The 21,801-nt window shown below is 39.6% G+C and overlaps 1 protein-coding gene across 1 annotated transcript in view; it reads left to right on the top strand.

Annotated features, from left to right (window-relative positions):
- Positions 1 to 20,839, top strand: part of LOC124798680 (mRNA cap guanine-N7 methyltransferase-like) — a 150,384-nt gene extending 129,545 nt beyond the window's left edge. Inside the window, exons 7-8 of the mRNA XM_047262181.1 lie at positions 4,015 to 4,150; positions 19,803 to 20,839. Coding sequence (XP_047118137.1) covers positions 4,015 to 4,150; positions 19,803 to 19,846 — 180 coding nt within the window. The 3' untranslated portion in view covers positions 19,847 to 20,839. The remainder of the gene's footprint in view (positions 1 to 4,014; positions 4,151 to 19,802) is intronic.
- Positions 20,840 to 21,801: the final 962 nt, after the last annotated feature.

The raw sequence follows: 21,801 nt of genomic DNA, 5'->3' as shown, positions 1-21,801 counted from the left end.
TAGTTAAAATTAATTCGGGGATTTGCGGATTCATTACTTTCAGTTTAAACTTTTCCTCCTCTGTGAATAGAAACCCACTGTTATCTGTTTGTTTCCTTATGTCTATTTGAAATTTCCTGGTTGGATCTTTCTTGACTTCTACTATTCAGTTCTCCATAAAGAACTTTTCGGTTTTCTCTATATAGTCTGTATCATGTATTAAAACCATAGTGCTGCCCTGAAAGTAATGAATTCGCGAATCCCCGAATTACGGTCACAAATAAAGTTCTATAAGGTTGAAAAATCGATTCGCGCAATCGTTAATAATACCAGTAGCCCAAGTTATAAATTAAATAAAGAGCTAAATAACAGATTGAAGGCGGCATATACATATCGTTGGACTTTCAGCATTAGGAACAGCTACGAATTTGCCGAGCAAATTAAAGATGTACTTATACCTCGGAATGCGTCACTAGCTTAATTGGATATCACCAATCTGTGCCCAAACATTCCTGTAAAAGAAACGATTGAGATCATTGAGAACAATCTCATCACTCATGGTAAATTGGCATTGGGGGAAGTGATTGAACTAGTGGAAATGTTGGAACAAGTCTTGTCGTTCAATTACTTTACTTTCAATGGTAAAATTTAGCAACAGAAAGACGGGTTGGCAATGGGGAACAGTTTAGCTGGGAAGCTGGCTGACATTTTTGTAAGTCACTTGGAAAACGAATTCTTTGATGAAAATCCTAATATCCCTGAGAAAATTGTATATTACAGGAGATATGTTGATGACTCTATTTTATTATACAAAGGAGTTAAAAATGATATCGAAAACGTAGCACAAAAAATGAGATCTCAACACCCGAAAATTAGATTCATCATGGAATTTGAAGAAGACAACTGTATAGATTACTTAGATTTAACACTAATAAAGAAAGATGGGAAACATGAATTTAGCATATTCAGAAAACCTACGTGTGCAGATTTAGTTATCAATAAGCAGTCTTGTCATCCACCACGATACAAATGGGCATATTTTACTTTGATGGTATACAGGCTACTAAGATAGCCACTAAGCCAACAGGAAGCAGAAAAGGAGCTAAGTATTTTAAAACAAGTGGCATTAGCGAACGGATATATGTGTAACCAGGTGATGAATATTTATAGGAAGATAAAGAAGAGGCAAATGAAACAAATAGAAGGAAGTCAAGTCGCAGTTAAGAGGAACAAGAAGAAAAAATATGTGGCTCTCACTTACAGTGGAAGAATTACAGATAAGATTGAAAGATGCTTTCATAAATCCAACGTTAAAATAGGGTTCCGAACAAATAACACGTTAAAATTGAAGCTCCGGCACAAAACATGTAATAGTAGGAATAAATTTCAGGATTCAAATGTTATGACTGCTGTGAACAATATATAGGACAGACTGGTAGGAACTTAAGAGACCAGATTCAGGGAGCACACCTACTCTCAAAACAAAACAGCTTTTGGGGCACATATGGCTGCCTCAAAGCACTCAGTCACGAACATTGAACACAATTTAGACATCCTGCATAGAGCTCATAAGGGACGGTTTCTTAACATTTTGGAAGAAATTGAAATATACACCCACAAAAATAAAGATCCGAATTTAATCCTCAACGAGCAAAGCGAGTTCAATCATAGCGCCTATTTTAGCATTTATGATGACTTACTAAGATGACAACTGTTGTGTGTGAAAGTCCAGGCCGAGGGATGAGAGATGGCGTGTGATGGAGAAGCTGGAAAATGCGTGCGGAATGTGATAAACACCCAGCTTTCAGAGACCTAGATCATCCTTAACATTAGAAAGAATATTTTTTATCTTAGTTGAAGGAAATGAAATACAGTGGGTGTGATATTTCCATAGGAGTCTACTGACCTGTCTGGATACTGGGCCAGCGTAAGGTAGATACGCAATTTTTGGCTTTTCCTTCTTGGTCTGTCTCACCCTCTTTCTCAGATGTTCTTGATTTTGACTGCAATGACCGTTTAATTTGATGATCTGCGTACCCATTTCTTCAGACCACTATTGGTAGGTTCGCAATTCCTTGGTGAGGCTGTCCTTGGTCGAAAGTGTTCATAAACGCCTGAGAACGGTTGAAACAGAGACCAAGTAAGAGAAGCAAAAAATCACTTATCTACCTTATGTTGATCTGGTATCCGGAAAGACTGGTAGGCTCCTACAGAAACATGGCATCCAGTATATTTAATATCCTTCAACAAAGATAAGAAATATTCTTTTTGATTTTAAAGACTACCTAGGTCTCCAAAAGACAGGTGTGTATTGCATTTCAACACAAATGTGGCATGCATTATGTGGGGCAGACTATCAGACCGTCGAAGAGAGATGCGACGAACATCGGTGACTCACCTGATTAAAACAATCAAGCAAGTCAGCTGACACCAAGCAGTGCCTCAAATATAATCTTGAAATGAAATGCAATGAGGCCAGTATTGTGGTGCAAACGTGAAGTTTCTGGTGTATCATACTTAAGGAGCCTATTGAAATAAAGATGTCAGGAAACCTAATGAAGAGAAATGAAGATTTAAATGTAAGAAACACTCTGGGTCCGGCACTTAACTGGTTAAAATCTCACCAGCTATTACATGTATTCAAGTTGGAAAATGCATAGGGAATTTGCATTTCATGGAATATCAGTGTGAGCTCTGAAAACAAGAGCATCAAAGGACGTAGTGGGTGCTGAGAATGAAAACCAGCTACAAATAGTGATGTGAGACCAACCGTAGTTCATAGTCTATTAGGTTCCAGGCAGTGAGTACACAAACAGCAAAACTCAGAGCATCTAAAAAAGATGACTGGATCAGTCAACGAAATACTGTGCATAATGTGGAAACAACTTGGCAGAGCACCTGGTAGCCCACTACTGACTAAACATATTATTCACGAAATAAAACTATTTGAGTCTGCATCTTCTTAGTGGCCTTTCTGCCAATTCTGCAAAAACAGACATAATGTCTGATGGGATAGCAGCAATCAGTGATTGTATAATGTTACTTATGATCTGTCTTGATTGCAAAATTTTTTTTATTCATATGACTGGTTTCGGTTCATTCAGAACCATCTTCAGATCTGTAACAATAATGATACTAATTTACGATTTCATGAAAGCAAATCTTTTTCATCCTATCTAATCAACATCAAATGTACCAGAACATACCTGATATTTCAGTTACAGGAGTAACCAGTCCAAATCCAGCAACTTTCACATGCTGTGTCACGTAAAATTGGTTGGCAGAATGCATGTCATTTATATTAATTATAACACTATTAGCGACAGGTGGCATCTGGTACATTCCATTTGCACATATTGTATTCAGTAGATTTTTTTTGATTAACTTTTATCTCCAAAAATACTTAATTAAAATCCGTAGATGTCAAGGTTAAAATCTGTACTCAACAACATTAAAAAACAGTAAAAGTATCATTGCTATACAATCTAAAAAGCATAGGGCGATTTCTATATCTATGGCGCTGGTGTAGACTTGTTATCCTCTACAGTCTGCTACCTTGGGGGGAATTGTGTGTGTGTGTGTGTGTGTGTGTGTGTGTGTGTGTGTGTGTGTAGGTGCGCGCGCGCACGCACGAGTGTATACCTGTCCCTTTTCCCCCCCAAGGTAAGTCTTTCCGCTCCCGGGATTGGAATGACTCCTTATGCTCTCCCTTAAAACCCACATCCTTTTGTCTTTCCCTCTCCTTCCCTCTTTTCTGATGAAGCTACCATGGGTTGCGAAAGCTTGAAATTTGTGTGTGTGTTTGTGTTTGCTATCGTCTCTATCAACGTACCAACACTTTCGTTTGATAAGTTACAGCATATTTGTTTTTAGATATATTTTTCCCACGTGGAATGTTTCCCTCTATTATATTCATGATAAGTGTATTTTCTATTTTTGCAATATTTCTTCTAATATTTCAGTACCTTTTATTACATTGTCTTGATTTATCGGTTATTTCGTATGCTGTGATGAACTTCCATTTTCTTGTTCCAGACATATCCACCCTTCCATGATGCACCTTTGTTAGGTAATGATCCAGATGATTATGAACATGTCCAGCAATATATGCAGAAATCAACAGGACACAGGAAAGTTGGTACGCTTTCAAAGTCGGAATGGGAAGCTGCTTGTAAGTAATCAGTAAAATTTGGCTACTAATCCTGTGTTGCTTTTCGTTCTTGTGTGGGAGGAAAGGTGTGGGGAAGGTTGCACATATGTTGGTGGGTGCGTTCAAATGTCGATGGGGGAGCGAGGAGAGGAGCACGGGGGCCACTAAAGTTAGAATATATGTTGTATGTTGTGAACTGATATTTTAATCAAAATACTGACTTTACTGTTAGTTGATATTGGAAGAAATCTGCTGAGAAATAACCATTTCTTCAATACATGTTTTATTTGTCTTCATCACAAAGTATAGTACAGATTACCAGTTTCAGTTGTTACACGATCATCTTCAGCTCTAGAAAGGATAGGAGATGTGTAGAATATATAAAAGAATTAAAAGTGAACATGTCATTAAAAAAACTTTGTTACTATAGACAACTCATCTTGTGCATTGCATGCACATACTACGTCACAGCAGCAGCTTGCATACCTATCCTCTATCGTTAAAAGAAGCCAGCCATCCATCTACTTGAGTATGCAAAGACTCTAACAGAGTTACGTCATTGAATTAATTGTGTAATAGAATTGTGTGTGTGTGTCACTTTGGAATAGAATGATGAAAAATTAGTTGAAGGCGATGAAAGGAATCAAATCCTTCTCATATAAGACAAGAGTTTCAAGGAAAGTAAGACGTAATCTAAATCACCAAGTGGACACATTTGCTTGATATGTTAACAGCATACAATTGAAGATGTAAATCGGTAATAAGCAAAACAATATTAAAATAAGAAGTGTGTGATACAGGGCTACTATAAATGATTCATTCATTTTCAGAGCTCTATATTTTCAAGAGTACTACATGTACAAATATGAGTGATGGAGGAATAGAACCATAAATTCACAAAGTTTGCATTTTGCACTATGCAAATGTTGTACAAGTACAACTGTGATCCCATGACACACATCCAAGTGGTCATCAGGTTTGTTCCATACCTAATGTAGCAGCATCCTGTCAGCGGTCATTGAGCATCATTGATGCATTCTGTGAGCTGTTCCAGTGTTTTTGGCGTTGGTGTACATAAGCATGGCTCTTAATGTACCCCCAAGTGATGTGGAAGTTCATCATGTTGCTATTAATGAACATAGAGGCTCTAATTAAGGGGGGTGTCCTGTCTTCTTAGAAGATAAAATTCTCGAAAACAGTAGTCGGTTGTGCAAACAACCACAGCTGCAGCGTATCACAAGGTAAGAGGTAGCCACAACGGTCTTCTCACAGAAGGAAAACAGCTCATACAGCTTTGTCTGTGATACAGCACAGAAAACTTTAACCTTTGGTGAATCTCATTGCACCACAATTCCATGAAGGTTTTCAGTGTCCCACACTCTCACATTGCGGCTGAAATTTCCGATTTATCTCAAGTTAACTGTGTTTTTGTAAATGTTACAATTTGTTCGAAAGACTCATCTTCATTTTTGGCAAACTCCGACGCTGCAGTTGCTGTAAAAGAATTGTGAGTATCTGCTCCACCAAATCTGCTGCAACTTCCTGAGCTCTTAACGAGGTAACTAATGATATGTTATGCCAAGAGATATTTCAAGTAATCAGATTGGCACAGAGTTTCACTTTTAAAACTGCACATCTATTGCTTTGACTGGAGCAGGTTTTACGCAAAAAAACTGTTACAAAACTGGCTCTCTCATGACTTATTCACCACTGCTTATATATCTTTTCAGTAATTACAGATGATGTCATCCATTATTACAGACTGAAAATTTGAGGATTTGCAATGAAAATCATGTTCACATTCACATTGAGTTTTGGTTGGTTCTTAGTACTGAAATTTGACAATATGCATCCGCAAACAGTGCCTTTTATATAACCACTTATATCATGAAAATTATTGGTTGGAAAATGTTCCTAAGTTCTTTACGTAAATACTAACTAAAAGCTAGTTTCACTTGTTGTGAAAAGTATTCTAGGATTACAAAATGAATTATTTTCTATTTCCATTTTCATTTTTAAATATCAAATAGTAGCAGTCAAACCAGAGCAGAGATGTTTTTGCACTCAATAAAATTGTCTACGATAAGAGATCATTACTTGGGGTGCTCTGTCCTTCAAAATGATGTCTTCTTTAGCTGACGACAATAATCATTCTACATTATAGAAAAGGGAGCCCCTGAGTTGAATAGTGGCCAGACATTTCCTGATATCTGGGTAACTGTTGTCCAGGAAAGATTTTCATCGTGGCAGCTCACTTCTCCAGATAGTCACCTCGCTGAGTTTCCCAAATTCAGTGGCAAGTGCTTCTGTACAGCATCAGGTCATGCGATGGCATTTTGAGGAACAACCATTGTCCAGGGTATGGTTCCAAGCTTTGAACCACAGGTGGACTATAGTCATCTGTGGTTGTCTGCCATAAATAGATCTGCTGTGAAGATTGATGTCTGGCATCTTAGTCGTAACACTCATCTTCTTCTCTGCAGGAGCGTACTATGTGTCCAGGGCATCCACAGTGGAAACATACCAGCGTTTTATGCCCTGTCCTCCTAATATCTGTCCTTCTGCAGAGCATTACACCTGGCAGGGGAGTTGTTTGTACCTGTTTTGGTCAGATGTTGGGTTATTGTTCGACAGCTGTGGCTTAAATCTGAGTTCGTGGAGTCCATTCCTTCTGGCATGTTTGACTGGTGATGGAGATTGGTGCTGAAGATACACACACCTCCTATTCAATGTTCCGTATTACTTCCTGATGTATGGGGTTGACATTCATGGCCATCATCTACTGATTGCTTTGTCCGTCAGTTCTGGGTGTCGTAAACAGCTGTATCTCATTATATAGGGAGGCAGTCCTGGATACAAAGCTACTTTTGTTACAAGTAATGCGATTCGTATGGTGTTAAGGCTTTCACGGATTTTTTCCTCACCTCTTTTTAATAATGTTTTGTACTTTCTAGCAGTTCTCCACCTTTTGTTCCAAGCTTAACATCTGGATAGAAAATCTGGGGAAGCCTTAGCCAGGCAAAATGCATTATTTGTAATAAAAATAAATTTGTAGCTGAGACTGTCTCTTTATATAATTATGAAAACCAGTTGCTGTACCAATCAGCCTATCATGGAATGGAATAAGCTCAGTAAGCTGTATCTCTTCTCTTACAACCTGAGAGGCAAGGTCATGGTGGTCTTCTGTATCTGTCATAGTGGCCACATTCGGTAGCCAGTCGTACTTCTTTCATCCAACTCTTTTCTCTTGCATTTCCCTGATGTGCTAGCATCACTTCATGAATTCTTTAGTTGTTGCAACGTCCTTTACTAGAAGAATAGTAATGAATTAAGTATGGGTGCATCTTTTTTCAAGTACAGAATTTACTGTTTTCTTTTACCATCCACACATGGACTGAAGAGAGGAAGAAGAATGCAATGAATTAATGAGAGGTTTTGAAGAAGAAGGATGTAGAAAAAACACCGTGAAAATTTATTCAGCCCCCTGCTTAAGGGGGAATTGGTGGTGGTGGTGGTGGTGGTGGTTGGTGGTGGTGAGGATAATAATTAGGTGGTCAGGTTTCACCTGGTGACCTGTAGCACACCAGTCAGCAACACTAATTGGTATGCCACACTTCATCCAGCACAGGACATGGCAATATGCACCATAATCTCTTTTGTTTCTGTATATTAATGCACTACATTTCATTAAATAGTCAAGATGTCCCAGCATGAAAGCAACTCTTGCAAACTCATTATTACTTTCATATTTCCAAACTTGTACTGTTCATTTAATGTCTGATTTGAAATACTTTATCAGAAAAATGTTCCATTTTTTGAAGCAAGTCAAGTAATCATCCTCCAGGTGGTAGGTGTAACACTTTCATGTTCTATTGTAAGTTTGTCGCAGAATGTTTACTTTTGCATTGAGCTTATCAAAATCTGTTTTAATTTGATAATATGTATGCTCTTTAAATTATGTTTCAAATGAACACACTGTCTGACCTGTATAGTACTGAACACAGTTTTGTTTTGGAAACATAGATACACTTTCTTTTTATTCTATTTATGTAGATTTGTTTGTTTCCTCAGACAAAGTACTTCAAGTAATGTCTGGGTTGCAGACCCATTCTCATGCACTCATTCATGTATTCAGCCAAGCTGTTGAGCTGGATTCAAAGAAAACTAGTTGCCAAACATGAAATATAAATGTATAATAGAGGCCATAATGGGTGCTTGGTCTTTCACCTCTTCTATTCTGGAAAGTTTTGTCTACTTTAGTGTGCTATAACTCATTTTGTTTTTAACTTTTTGTGTAAGTGTTAATGACATTGGAAGCTGTTTGCTACAGCAGTTTGTTTCAGTTTATCAAGCTCGCTGTTCATTTCATTTTGTTGCAATGACAGGCGTATTAAAAGATAAACCATAGAGTAAAAAATACTTCTCACTGCAGATGACATGAATGGGCATTTAATATCTGTGCATATCAGTTTTCTGTAAATTCTAAATACATACTTATTTTATTTTCCTGCAATCATTAAGTACATGTATTTTATATTTTAATTTTTTGAAAAGGGAAGTTGCTACTCACTATATAGCGGAGATGATGAGTCACAGATAGGCACAACAAAAAGACTGTCTCCGCTATCTGATGAGTAGCAACTATCCTTTCCATAATATTGTTATATTCCATCCTGAATTTTCCATTGTTTTATATTTTAATGTTTAGCCTTTTTACAGATTTATGCCTGAAACATATGTTTTACATGTCAAACAATTGTATGAGCTCACCTTTTGCATATTGTGCGGGATCTCTTTCAAAATACTCTCCTCCACAATTGATACACTACTCCCAACCTCATTTCCACTTGCGGAAGCAGTCTTAGTACACCTCTTGCTGGATTGTCCGAAGTGACATGTGCAAATTTTCTTTTATTTTGTCTATTGTTGCAAGTCTTTATCCTTCCAACGTGGTTTTCAACCTTGTAAATGAAAAAATGTATGGAGAGTAAGGAGGACAAGGCAGCAAAGTGATTTCATTTTTTGTGCAATAGTCATGCACCAACAGGGATGACTGTGTGGGGGCATTATCGTGACACAAGAGTCGTGAATTGTCTCAGCGCATTTCAGGCCATTTTCTTCTCACATTTTCTTGGAAGCATCTCATCACCAGTTATGATTCTCTTAACCCTTTGACTGGTGGGGACCCACCATCTGCTTGGTGCGCTGCGGTCTGTGGCATAATCCAGCTATTTGCGTTAGGTGCCTGTTCCTCGAGCCACCTCAGGGGCCAGAGCGGCCCACAGTGCCTCACCTGCCCTATGATGAATATTTCTGGAGTGACCACAACTCCAGGCAAAGCACTGTGCCCTCTCACGGCTGATGCAGAATAAATGCTCTCACTACATAGTTTCTCTGCAGATGAATTACTGCAGAATAAAACTATTTTCCATCACTAAGAATTATATCTTGCTTGTAGTTCTTATACACAATTTTTGTAGCTTATGCTGAAAGTGATGTGATTCATTAGATTTACCTCAATAGTTTACTGTTCTTTCTTGCATAGCCACCTACAACATCTGCATTTCTCTGTGGGTTCCTCACTGTGATAACTCAAGAACGAATGAAATAATAGATTACAGATAACTATACGTTGTTTCTGTACTTCAAAATGTTGTATTACATCTTTTGTAGGGGAAAGATCATCATTCACATTGCCCTATGACATCGGAATTTACTGTAGGCAACGATAAGAACAGTTTTACTTCACTTTGGTAAGTTCGTTTTGTGATGTGTTTGGAAATTTCACATGGCCTGCTATTTGTTTCTGAGAGTACAACAGAGTGCTTAGACGTCCGCCGTCAGATTCTTTACCTGTGATAGGTACATTGTGTAAAGTGTTCCATCCAGGTGCAGATGCAGCCGTCCTTTGCAGATGGTAATCAATGCTGTTATAATTTGGAATCGTCATGAATGACAGATTGTCTGGTACAGATATTTTTTCTTGTGCTATACATTGTTGCACATGAGTAATCAACAGATTTTCCAACATTTGAAAGCTGTGAAATCCCTTTTTGTTAGTACATTAAATTCAGTTATAGACAAGCTTCAAAGTCATGAACTGTAAACTTAGGATTCCCTTTACACTTTGTGAATGTATATTCCATCCATCTTTTTGATCTGAGCTTTGAACCAGCACTGACAAAGTTATATATAGAGGGAAACATTCCACGTAGGAAAAATATATCTAAAAACAAAGATGATGTGACTTACCAAATGAAAGTGCTGGCAGGTCGACAGACACACAAACATACACACAAAATTCAAGCTTTCGCAACAAACTGGTGCCTCATCAGGAAAGAGGGAAGGAGAGGGAAAGACGAAAGGATGTGGGTTTTAAGGGAGAGGGTAAGGAGTCATCCCAATCCCGGGAGCGGAAAGACTTACCTTAGGGGGGAAAAAGGACTGGTATACACACACACGCGCGCACGCGCACACACGCGCGCGCACGCGCACACACGCGCGCGCACACGCACACACGCGCGCGCACACGCACGCACGCGCGCGCGCGCACACGCACGCACGCGCACACGCACACGCACACGCACACACACACACACACACACACACACACACACACACACACACACACACACACACCCTGTAATGTAAATAAAACTCAATGGGGTCGTTGTGGGGATGTTGTGAGGGTGACATGGTATTAGAAGGTGGAAAGTGTAACATGAGGCTGAAATGAAAATGAAAATAAAAATATATGGCGAGAGATAAGGTGAACTAGAAAGCAACTGGAGATCTGGTGTGAAAAAAGGCAAAAAGGTGTTGGTTATAGCTGGGCTATGTTGATCTTGTGGTGAACTTGGGTTGGTAGACAACGATGTGCACAAAGGTTATGTGGTTGTGTTGCCACCAAAACATGTTAAAGGATGGAGCAATTCAGGAAAATTTCGAAAAAACTGTGTGTAAATGTATTAAAAGGAGTGGTTTTGTGCCCTCCGCAAACATGCCTTCGCCCTAGCCAGATTACACTCCCATATATTATTTTCTCAGGCTTGTCTGACATTTGGCATTACCCCCAAAGGCCTCACACTTAAAGTTCCCATCTCTGGCTGTAATCCTTCTTTCCATCAGTCCCTATACCAGTTCCAAACTGAACAATCCATTGCCCTCACCCACCTAATCCTTCACCTACACATCAACTCAGCCAATGAACACACCCGTCAACTCCTATCCTTATTAAAAGTCCTCAATCTTTCCTCTCCCACATCCACACCGGCTGTTCAGAGCATCCTCCTACAGGCCAATCACAAATTAGAACAGCATGCCACCCTCCACCTCAAGAAACTATCCAATCTCCTGGTTTCCCACCTCCGGAAAGGGAACTCACTCACCCTTCACAACTTTTCCAGCAAACCTCAACCTCCTCTCATTGCACACAGACCCAGTCTGTCCCATCTACTCAATCTCCCACTTCCAGCTCCACTCCCCCCAAAACCTCAAAATTCCAATCAAAACAATCTGGAACCACAACACCCTAATTCAGTAGTTAACCTTTCCTCCAAACCTCTCTCCCAATCCGAAACCTCTGTCCTGTCCAAAGGCCTCACCTTCAGCCCCACTCCCAGATTCAACCAAACAGCCCTTGTCAAAGATTTACTGTCCTACACCCGTACTCTCTGCTGGAAATATCACTTTGCCATGAAGAAAAATGATCCTAATCCTACTCCTAATGGTCCAACTCCCCAAGGCACTATCCAAATTGAACCCTGCCTGGAACAGTTCCGTCCTCCGTCACAGCGGGACCCACCTCCTCTTCCTCAAAATCACCCTCTCCAAACTTTCCAGGAATTTCTGACTTCCAGCCTTGCCTCTCAATCCTTCTTAAAAAACCTTAATCCTACTCCCAACATCACCACTGCTGAAGCCCAGGCTATCCGTGATCTGAAGGCTGACCGATCCATCGTCATTCTTCCGGCGGACAAGGGTTCCACACACAACCGTGGTACTTGATCGTCAGGAGTATGTGGCTGAGGGACTGCGTTAGCTTTCAGACAACACTACATACAAAGTTTGCCAAGGTAATCCCATTCCTGATGTCCAGGCGGAGCTTCAAGGAATCCTCAGAACCTTAGGCCCCCTACAAAACCGTTCACCTGACTCCATCAACCTCCTGACCCCACCAACACCCCGCACCCCTAACTTCTACCTTCTTCCTAAAATTCACAAACCCAATCATCCCGGCCGTCCCATTGTAGCTGGCTACCAAGCCCCCACAGAACGTATCTCTGCCTACGTAGATAAACACCTTCAACCCATTACATGCAGTCTCCCATCCTTCATCAAAGACACCAACCACTTTCTCGAACGCCTAGAATCCCTACCCAGTCTGTTACCCCTGGAAACCATCCTCGTAACCATTGATGCCACTTCCTTATACACAAATATTCCGCACGTCCAGGGCCTCGCTGCGATGGAGCACTTCCTTTCACACCGATCACCTGCCAGCCTACCAAAAACCTCTTTCCTCATTACCTTAGCCAGCTTCATCCTGGCCCACAACTTCTTCACTTTCGAAGGCCAGACATACCAACAATTAAAGGGAACAGCCATGGGCACCAGGATGGCCCCCTCGTACGCCAACCTATTCATGGGTCGCTTAGAGGAAGCCTTCTTGCTTACCCAGGCCTGCCAACCCAAAGTTTGGTACAGATTTATTGATGACATCTTCATGATCTGGACTCACAGTGAAGAGGAACTCCAGAATTTCCTCTCCAACCTCAACTCCTTTGGTTCCATCAGATTCACCTGGTCCTACTCCAAATCCCATGCCACTTTCCTTGACGTTGACCTCCACCTGTCCAATGGCCAGCTTCACACGTCCGTCACATCAAACCCACCAACAAGCAACAGTACCTCCATTATGACAGCTGCCACCCATTCCACATCAAACGGTCCCTTCCCTACAGCCTAGGTCTTCGTGGCAAACGAATCTGCTCCAGTCCGGAATCCCTGAACCATTACACCAACAACCTGAAAACAGCTTTCGCATCCCGCAACTACCCTCCCGACCTGGTACAGAAGCAAATAACCAGAGCCACTTCCTCATCTCCTCAAACCCAGAACCTCCCACAGAAGAACCCCAAAAGTGCCCCACTTGTGACAGGATACTTTCCGGGACTGGATCAGACTCTGAATGTGGCTCTCCAGCAGGGATACGACTTCCTCAAATCCTGCCCTGAAATGAGATCCATCCTTCATGAAATCCTCCCCACTCCACCAAGAGTGTCTTTCCGCAGTCCACCTAACCTTCGTAACCTCTTAGTTCATCCCTATGAAATCCCCAAACCACCTTCCCTACCCTCTGGCTCCCACTCTTGTAACCGCCCCCGGTGTAAAACCTGTCCCATGCACCCTCCCACCACCACCTACTCCAGTCCTGTAACCCGGAAGGTGTACACAATCAAAGGCAGAGCCACGTGTGAAAGCACCCACCTGATTTACCAACTGACCTGCCTACACTGTGAAGCTTTCTGTGTGGGAATGACCAGCAACAAACTGTCCATTCACATGAATGGACACAGGCAGTGTTTGTTGGTAATGAGGATCACCCTGTGGCTAAACATGCCTTGGTGCACGGCCAGCACATCTTGGCACAGTGTTACACCGTCCGGGTTATCTGGATACTTCCCACTAACACCAACCTATCCGAACTCCGGAGATGGGAATTTGCTCTTCAATATATCCTCTCTTCCCGTTATCCACCGGGCCTCAATCTCCACTAATTTCAAGTTGCCGCCACTCATACCTCGCCTGTCATTCAACAACATCTTTGCCTCTTCACTTCCGCCTCGACTGACATCTCTGCCCAAACTCTTTGCTTCTGTATATGTCTGCTTGTGTCTGTATATGTGTTGATGGATATGTGTGTGTGTGCGAGTGTATACCCGTCCTTTTTTCCCCCTAAGGTAAGTCTTTCCGCTCCCGGGATTGGAATGACTCCTTACCCTCTCCCTTAAAACCCAAATCCTTTCGTCTTTCCCTCTCCTTCCCTCTTTCCTGATGAGGCAACAGTTTGTTGCGAAAGCTTGAATTTTGTGTGTATGTTTGTATTTGTTTGTGTGTCTTTCGACGTGCCAGCGCTTTCGTTTGGTAAGTCACATCATCTGTGTGTGTGTCTATATATATATATATATAATGGAAGGAAACATTCCACGTGGGAAAAATTATATATAAATACAAAGATGAGGTGACTTACCGAACAAAAACGCTGGCAGGTCGATAGACCACAAACAAACACAAACATACACACAAAATTCAAGCTTTCGCAACAAATTGTTGCCTCATCAGGAAAGAGGGAAGGAGAGGGGAAGACGAAAGGAAGTGGGTTTTAAAGGAGAGGGTAAGGAGTCATTCCAATCCCGGGAGCGGAAAGACTTACCTTAGGGGGAAAAAAGGACAGGTATAGCGGCGGTAGTGCTGAAAGCGGCAAAAAATTTTTAGCAGATTACGGTAAAAAGGAGAAGGTGAATTCAAAGTGAAACTACTGGCAAAAACAGAAAGAGGAAAATAAGACGACAGAAAAGATTTCGAAATGCAACAGTGACAATAACAAACGTAATTGTTGGATTCAAATTAATGATATCAATATAATGGAAGGAAACATTCCACGTGGGAAAAATTATATATAAATACAAAGATGAGGTGACTTACCGAACAAAAACGCTGGCAGGTCGATAGACCACAAACAAACACAAACATACACACAAAATTCAAGCTTTCGCAACAAATTGTTGCCTCATCAGGAAAGAGGGAAGGAGAGGGGAAGACGAAAGGAAGTGGGTTTTAAAGGAGAGGGTAAGGAGTCATTCCAATCCCGGGAGCGGAAAGACTTACCTTAGGGGGAAAAAAGGACAGGTATAGCGGCGGTAGTGCTGAAAGCGGCAAAAAATTTTTAGCAGATTACGGTAAAAAGGAGAAGGTGAATTCAAAGTGAAACTACTGGCAAAAACAGAAAGAGGAAAATAAGACGACAGAAAAGATTTCGAAATGCAACAGTGACAATAACAAACGTAATTGTTGGATTCAAATTAATGATATCAATATAATGGAAGGAAACATTCCACGTGGGAAAAATTATATATAAATACAAAGATGAGGTGACTTACCGAACAAAAACGCTGGCAGGTCGATAGACCACAAACAAACACAAACATACACACAAAATTCAAGCTTTCGCAACAAATTGTTGCCTCATCAGGAAAGAGGGAAGGAGAGGGGAAGACGAAAGGAAGTGGGTTTTAAAGGAGAGGGTAAGGAGTCATTCCAATCCCGGGAGCGGAAAGACTTACCTTAGGGGGAAAAAAGGACAGGTACAATTTGTTGCGAAAGCTTGAATTTTGTGTGTATGTTTGTGTTTGTTTGTGGTCTATCGACCTGCCAGCGTTTTTGTTCGGTAAGTCACCTCATCTTTGTATTTTTATATATATAAAAAGAAAGATGATGAAACTTACCAAACAAAAGCGCTGGCAGGTTGATAGACACACAAACAAACACAAACATACACACAAAATTCTAGCTTTCGCAACCAATGGTTGCCTCGTCAGGAAAGAGGGAAGGAGAAGGAAAGACAAAAGGATATGGGTTTTAAGGGAGAGGGTAAGGAGTCATTCCAATCCCGGGAGCAGAAAGACTTACCTTAGGGGGAAAAAAGGACAGGTATACACTCGCGCACACACACACATATCCATCCATACATACACATACACAGTATGTATGGATGGATATGTGTGTGTGTGCGAGTGTATACCTGTCCTTTTTTCCCCCTAAGGTAAGTCTTTCCGCTCCCGGGATTGGAATGACTCCTTACCCTCTCCCTTAAAACCCATATCCTTTTGTCTTTCCTTCTCCTTCCCTCTTTCCTGACGAGGCAACCATTGGTTGCGAAAGCTAGAATTTTGTGTGTATGTTTGTGTTTGTTTGTGTGTCTATCAACCTGCCAGCGCTTTTGTTTGGTAAGTTTCATCATCTTTCTTTTTAGATATATTTTTCCCACGTGGAATGTTTCCCTCTATTATATATATATTCCTATTTACAATTTTTTTTTCTTTTGGAGTTTTTTTTCTGTGTTGCGATTAGCAATTCGTTTTCATTTGGTAATTTTCGAAACAGGATACGACACACAGAGCAAGTTTTACATTCGTACCTGCTTTCTCAAGGCACTTTCTGTGTCAGCAAACATTGCATCAGTGCGTTACTGTACTTTTCATGGAATGCTCACTTGTTATAATGTTCGGAAAGTGCCTTCACACTAACCTTAGAGGATTATCATCATAAGGTATTCCCCTGCCAGCTTTTCTGTGCTATGATGCTTACTAGCAACAGGTGAAACTCTGCTATGGACATTTTACGACCTGTGTAGGCCATGAGCATTTAAAACACAGAGATTGACAGATCGACAATGTGAAAAGAGAACTTCTTATACCACTTTATTGTTTTTTGTATACATCCAACAGAGCTAAGCAGCATATCAGAATGGTCAACTGTTCCCATATTCAAGTTATAATCTTCAATGCTTTGTGGTTTCTTAATTTTCTATCCAGTATTCCTATCAATCTTTCCAGTGTCAACCATTTCTTTGGTGGTCAGCATCCACACTCCTGTTGTCGCATCACTCTATAGCAAGCATTGTATTAGTGCACATAAATTGAATATCTCCTCGTTGCAGTTTCTTCTGAAGTTTCAGCATGTTGCGTCTGTTTTTACAGGCAGTAGCGTGTGCGTTTGTCCCATGACTGTGAAACCAGGAAAATAAGTCTGGGCTTGAGTACCAGTTATCAAGGCAGAGTGTATGTCCATGTTCTAAATAGTGCTTTATTAGTGTAGCCCATACGTCACCACTTTTCCCCAAATTGCAAAACTCGATTTCTGTTGATGTCCCTGTATAAACAATGAAATCTAAGACACAGCCATTCACACAAATGTTTTTATTCTGAATGAATTCCATTTTGATGGAATTAATTGTCTGAAAGATAAATGTCCTTTGAATAATAACAAACTTCCATCAATGCAGAGTTTCTGATGTGGATTAAATGCACAATGTAAAGATGTACAAAGTTTATTGACAATATTCCTAATTTTGAATAATGTGTCTCCTCCAGTATTGGCAGAGCTGTCACTGAATGTAACATTCTCATAAGTAACAAAAAGCAGTCTCTTGACATCAGTTCACTAAAAATTGGTGTATTTAGAACAGCATCTCTGGTCCAGTATTCAGAAAGTTTGAGTTTTTTCATTCGAGTCTTCAGAAGACAAACAGCTATGAAACAACACATTTCTTCAAATTCAGTATCTTTCCACTTTTATATTTGAGAATGCACTGATTTTGTAGTATTCTCTTTGGTGAACAAATAAAACCGATTAGATTTGTCAGTTCTATATTTCATCAATTCTTCTGTAAAGAATAACATGAAAACTGACAGAATACTTGCCTCATTCTCTATTTGATATGCATGTCCTGATACTTATCATCAAATGCGTGATTGACTGGCTGAAAATCATTTTCTTTCCAGTCAGATTTGTCACTAAGACGTGATTTCTTCGTAGGCGTTTCACTATCATTTTGAGTCTTCAGATTCAAAACAACCAACATCTCTTTTTGAAAGACGAGACTGGATTGACACCCCTGCTGATGTGGACAGTTTATGACAACAGCTTTCCGATTCTGTGGAAGAGCTATCACTTCCATCGAGATCAAGCAATTCATCCTCCCAGTTGCTCCTAGTAAGAATCTCCATGATTTCTTCCTCAATGCTACCACAACATCTTGCCATTTTCTTTGTAAAATACAGGACGCGAAGAACACTGAAGTAAATTCTGATAAACAGTGAACTGTAGTGTGAAGGCTAGGCACACAACAGACAGAGAATCAGACGACAAGCCTGCGGCAGAACTGCAAAATGCTACTGAGACATGGGGCATGAATTCTGCTGTGCGAGTTATCTTGTCATCAGCACTCAGGTAGCGGCTATACTTGTCATCAGCACTCAGAGGGTGGCAAACAGGTGCGACTTAACTCTTCAACAGCACTCAGTGGAAAACCAGCTGACATGACTATAATTGTCATCGGCACCCAGGGAGCGGCAACCAGCATGATAAGTAAACTCGTCAACAGCAGTAAAATGGTTAAGGAACATATCGTTCTCATTTGCATGATCCAAAAGCTCTTCAAAGATTGTGAGGCGAAGGTCTTTCTGGTCTTGACTCATGAGCCATGGGATAAACTTTGTGGCAACAAAATGCATTCCAGGATGCTGTGTCAGGATTTCATGACATGATCCATCTGAAATGTTACATTTTTCTGCAATCTCTCAGGCAGTCAGCATTTGATTGCCATGTGTTATTTCATTGACATTCCTGACGTGAACGTCATCGATAGACGTTGAAGGGTGTCCTCAGTGAGGGTCCTCTTTAATTTACGCCTGGCCATTTTTAAACCATGTGAACCATTTGAAACACCGAGTACGGGTTGTGCACTAACCATCGTAGGCTTCCTGCATCATTTGGTGTGCCTCTGTAAAGATTTTCATGAGTTTCACGCAAAATTTATTGCCGATGCGTTGCTCCTCTAATTGCTGTCTCAAAATTCGCAAACTGTGTGACACAATTTTCTACTCAGTGCAGCACTGAACAGTAACTAATGGACATACAACAATGAAACTTGCAGCAGTTACACATTAAACACAGGCGTGTGCAGGGATGCCAACCATATATCACCCCAACACACCATTGGCGTGAAAGTAAGAATGTTGCTGAATTTTTTGAACGGGCCTCATATTAGTTTGGTTATTAGATTATCTTGTATTGTACCTACTTTTCCGGACAATCTTGTCTTATTTTTTAATTGTGTAGAATTTGATTAATTTAATCACCTGTATTTCGCTTTTTTACCATACTATTCGTAAGCCACACACACACAACTTTACTTTACCTCAGATTTTATGCTATCTTATAGTTGGTTGGTTTCCTTCTTCTAAAGATAGTTTACAGGTATGCACAGCAGTTGTAATGACTTCATGTATTTATACACTGCTTAAGGTGTGTTATGTATTGCTAACTGATTTTTTTTTTTTTTTTTTTTTTTTTTTTTTTTTTTTTTTTTTTTTTTCTGGTGTTTTGGAAGTTGCAGGAGATTAGCGGCTTTCTTTTTATAGTAGCCTTAATGGCTGTAGAAATATGAAGAAGTTACTAATGTAAAAACAGCAGTATTTACCTTTGAATTTGCTTGTCTACATTCACATACATTTGATGAACATACTTATATTCTTTTATGTTTTTCTCAAATATTTTCCAATCTAATTTTCTTCAGTGTTTACATAGTCCACAAATTTTATTGAAAAATTGTGTTTAAATGTTCAAAGTTCTATAACTGTAATTTATAAAATTCTGTTTGAATTAAGTAGGTAACATATTTGAAGATTTCAGCAAAAAATTTAATGTTGTGCATCAATATTGACTAAGCTTCTGAATTAAAGTGAACTCGTGTAGTTACACAGAAGTAACTGTTCCAACATATACTTGTTTGTATCCATAATGAAACTTTTAAGAATTACATTAGCTAATGAATTTTGACCATTATTAATTATTTAAAGTTATATGAATTTACTGTCTTGTGTTTCAGCTCTCTACCTGGTCTTCGCCTTTGAAAAGGTGAAGAAAATATAATAATATATCAAGTGCTTACAATCATTTTACGGAAAAAAGAATGGACTATGGACTCTGCTGTGTGTAAAATCACTGGGAATAGTGATTAACTAAATCACTAAAATGTCATATATGTTGTGTGTCACAAATTGTGAAAGGATCTCAGTAGATTGTTTTTAATTTCAGGACTAATGATTTTTATACCTTTTGTAATACATTTATATGTTTCCAGAACACACTAGGTTTTTTTTCTAGTGACGCAAAAAATCTCAATATAAATAATATATATTAGTTGGCAAACTTTTGTGGTGAAATGCACTAAGAAGCAAATCGTGAAGTTTACAGGTATCTTATGATTTTACAAGTTAGACTTTAGCAATGATTAGTATGTTTTGAAACAGATGTGAAAGAATATGTCAGTATTATTCATTTTCACCAGAATTTGTTTTATTGTAAAAGTAAACTGAATTGAGTCAAATAATAATTCCATTAAATATCCTACAAAAGTTATTTTAAAGATACATTATATTTTTGATGATTCATGTACTCCGTCTTATAGTTAGAATCTGGTTGTAAGTTAATGTAAAGCAGCAAGAAATTGTGGTATGGACTTTCCTGTACTGTTGCATAAGAACATGATAAGTAGTTGTAATTTGATGGTGTATTGCAGATTTGCCTCCATATAATCTTTCTTACTGCTAGCCATTCTTCTACTGAAGTACTGGATATTACATACCATAAAAAGAGAAAAATGATGTATACATAATTGAAACTAAGGTTTTTATTAAAATGGAGCTTTTATATAACATTAGGTAAACACTGGAAGGTAAAATGGATGTTCTATATGGCAGCTACTATGCTACTGTTGATGAGAGGTAATTTCAGTCACAGTATTTACTATGCAACACGATCACGGATGCTGCAGCATCTGCATTTCTTCATGTAAAAGTGAAAACACAGCAAAAAATTGTACTCTGCTAATGGACTGGAATAAAATGTCTTTGAGGAAAGGAAGATTGTTTCTTTCCATTCTACGATAAACTACACAAAGTTGAGTGCATCTGGAAGGACAGACAGACATACAGTCAGTCTGCTTTAATCGTCTACTGGTCACCATGTAGAACTGTCTTCAGAGATAGCTGAAGACAAATATGTAAGCGACTTTAGAAAAGAAATGAAATATGTACACAGTGTAGTAAGCATTCAGAATTAATAACACCAGCAATAATACAAATAGACGTACAGTGTGAAGTAAAGATCAACTTGCTTTTTATAATATCAATTAACTTATTGTAAAATGGGACCACAGCACTGAATGAATTGTACAAGGGTCTTCAAGGGGTAAGTTAACATTATTATGACATACCAAATAACTTTCATTGAATCATTGCTCTTCAAAGTGACACAGATAGGGCACTACTTTTTCAATGAACTTAGTAAGTCTATGGAAACACCTGTCAGAACATTCTACCAATCTTTCAATTCCTCAATGACAGAAGTCCACTCGGTCACAGAGCTATTCGCAAACTGCTGTTTGAACATCCTTATTGCTGGAAAACCTGTAACTGCTATGAATCATTTCCTCGATTGCCCAGCCTCTGTTGTTTGTGGTGAATGTCGATGGCTTTCCTTCCCAATTAGCATCAACCACATCTGTGTGGCCTTGGTTAAATTGTTCACATCATCTCACTGTGGCTGGAAATGACACTATATTTGGTCCATATACCAGCAGAATTGACAGCAAATCTGTGTGCAATTTAGACTTCCTGCCTGTAACACTCGTACTGCCCCACATACTCGACTGTAGAGTACATTTCCAGTTGCTGCACCATTTCATTCACACATTGTGATGTACCTGTCAGCTGTACTGTAGCAGAACTGTGGCTGCAGGGAACCCAGAATATATACTCTCTTTTGACAATGTGCCGCTCATGTTGCACAACCGTCTTATAGTCTGACAACCTGTACATCTTACT

The sequence above is a fragment of the Schistocerca piceifrons genome, chromosome 5 (genome assembly GCF_021461385.2).
Source record: "Schistocerca piceifrons isolate TAMUIC-IGC-003096 chromosome 5, iqSchPice1.1, whole genome shotgun sequence".
In the NCBI taxonomy this organism is placed as follows: Eukaryota; Metazoa; Arthropoda; class Insecta; order Orthoptera; family Acrididae; genus Schistocerca; species Schistocerca piceifrons.
This window is presented reverse-complemented; position numbering and strand designations above follow the sequence as displayed.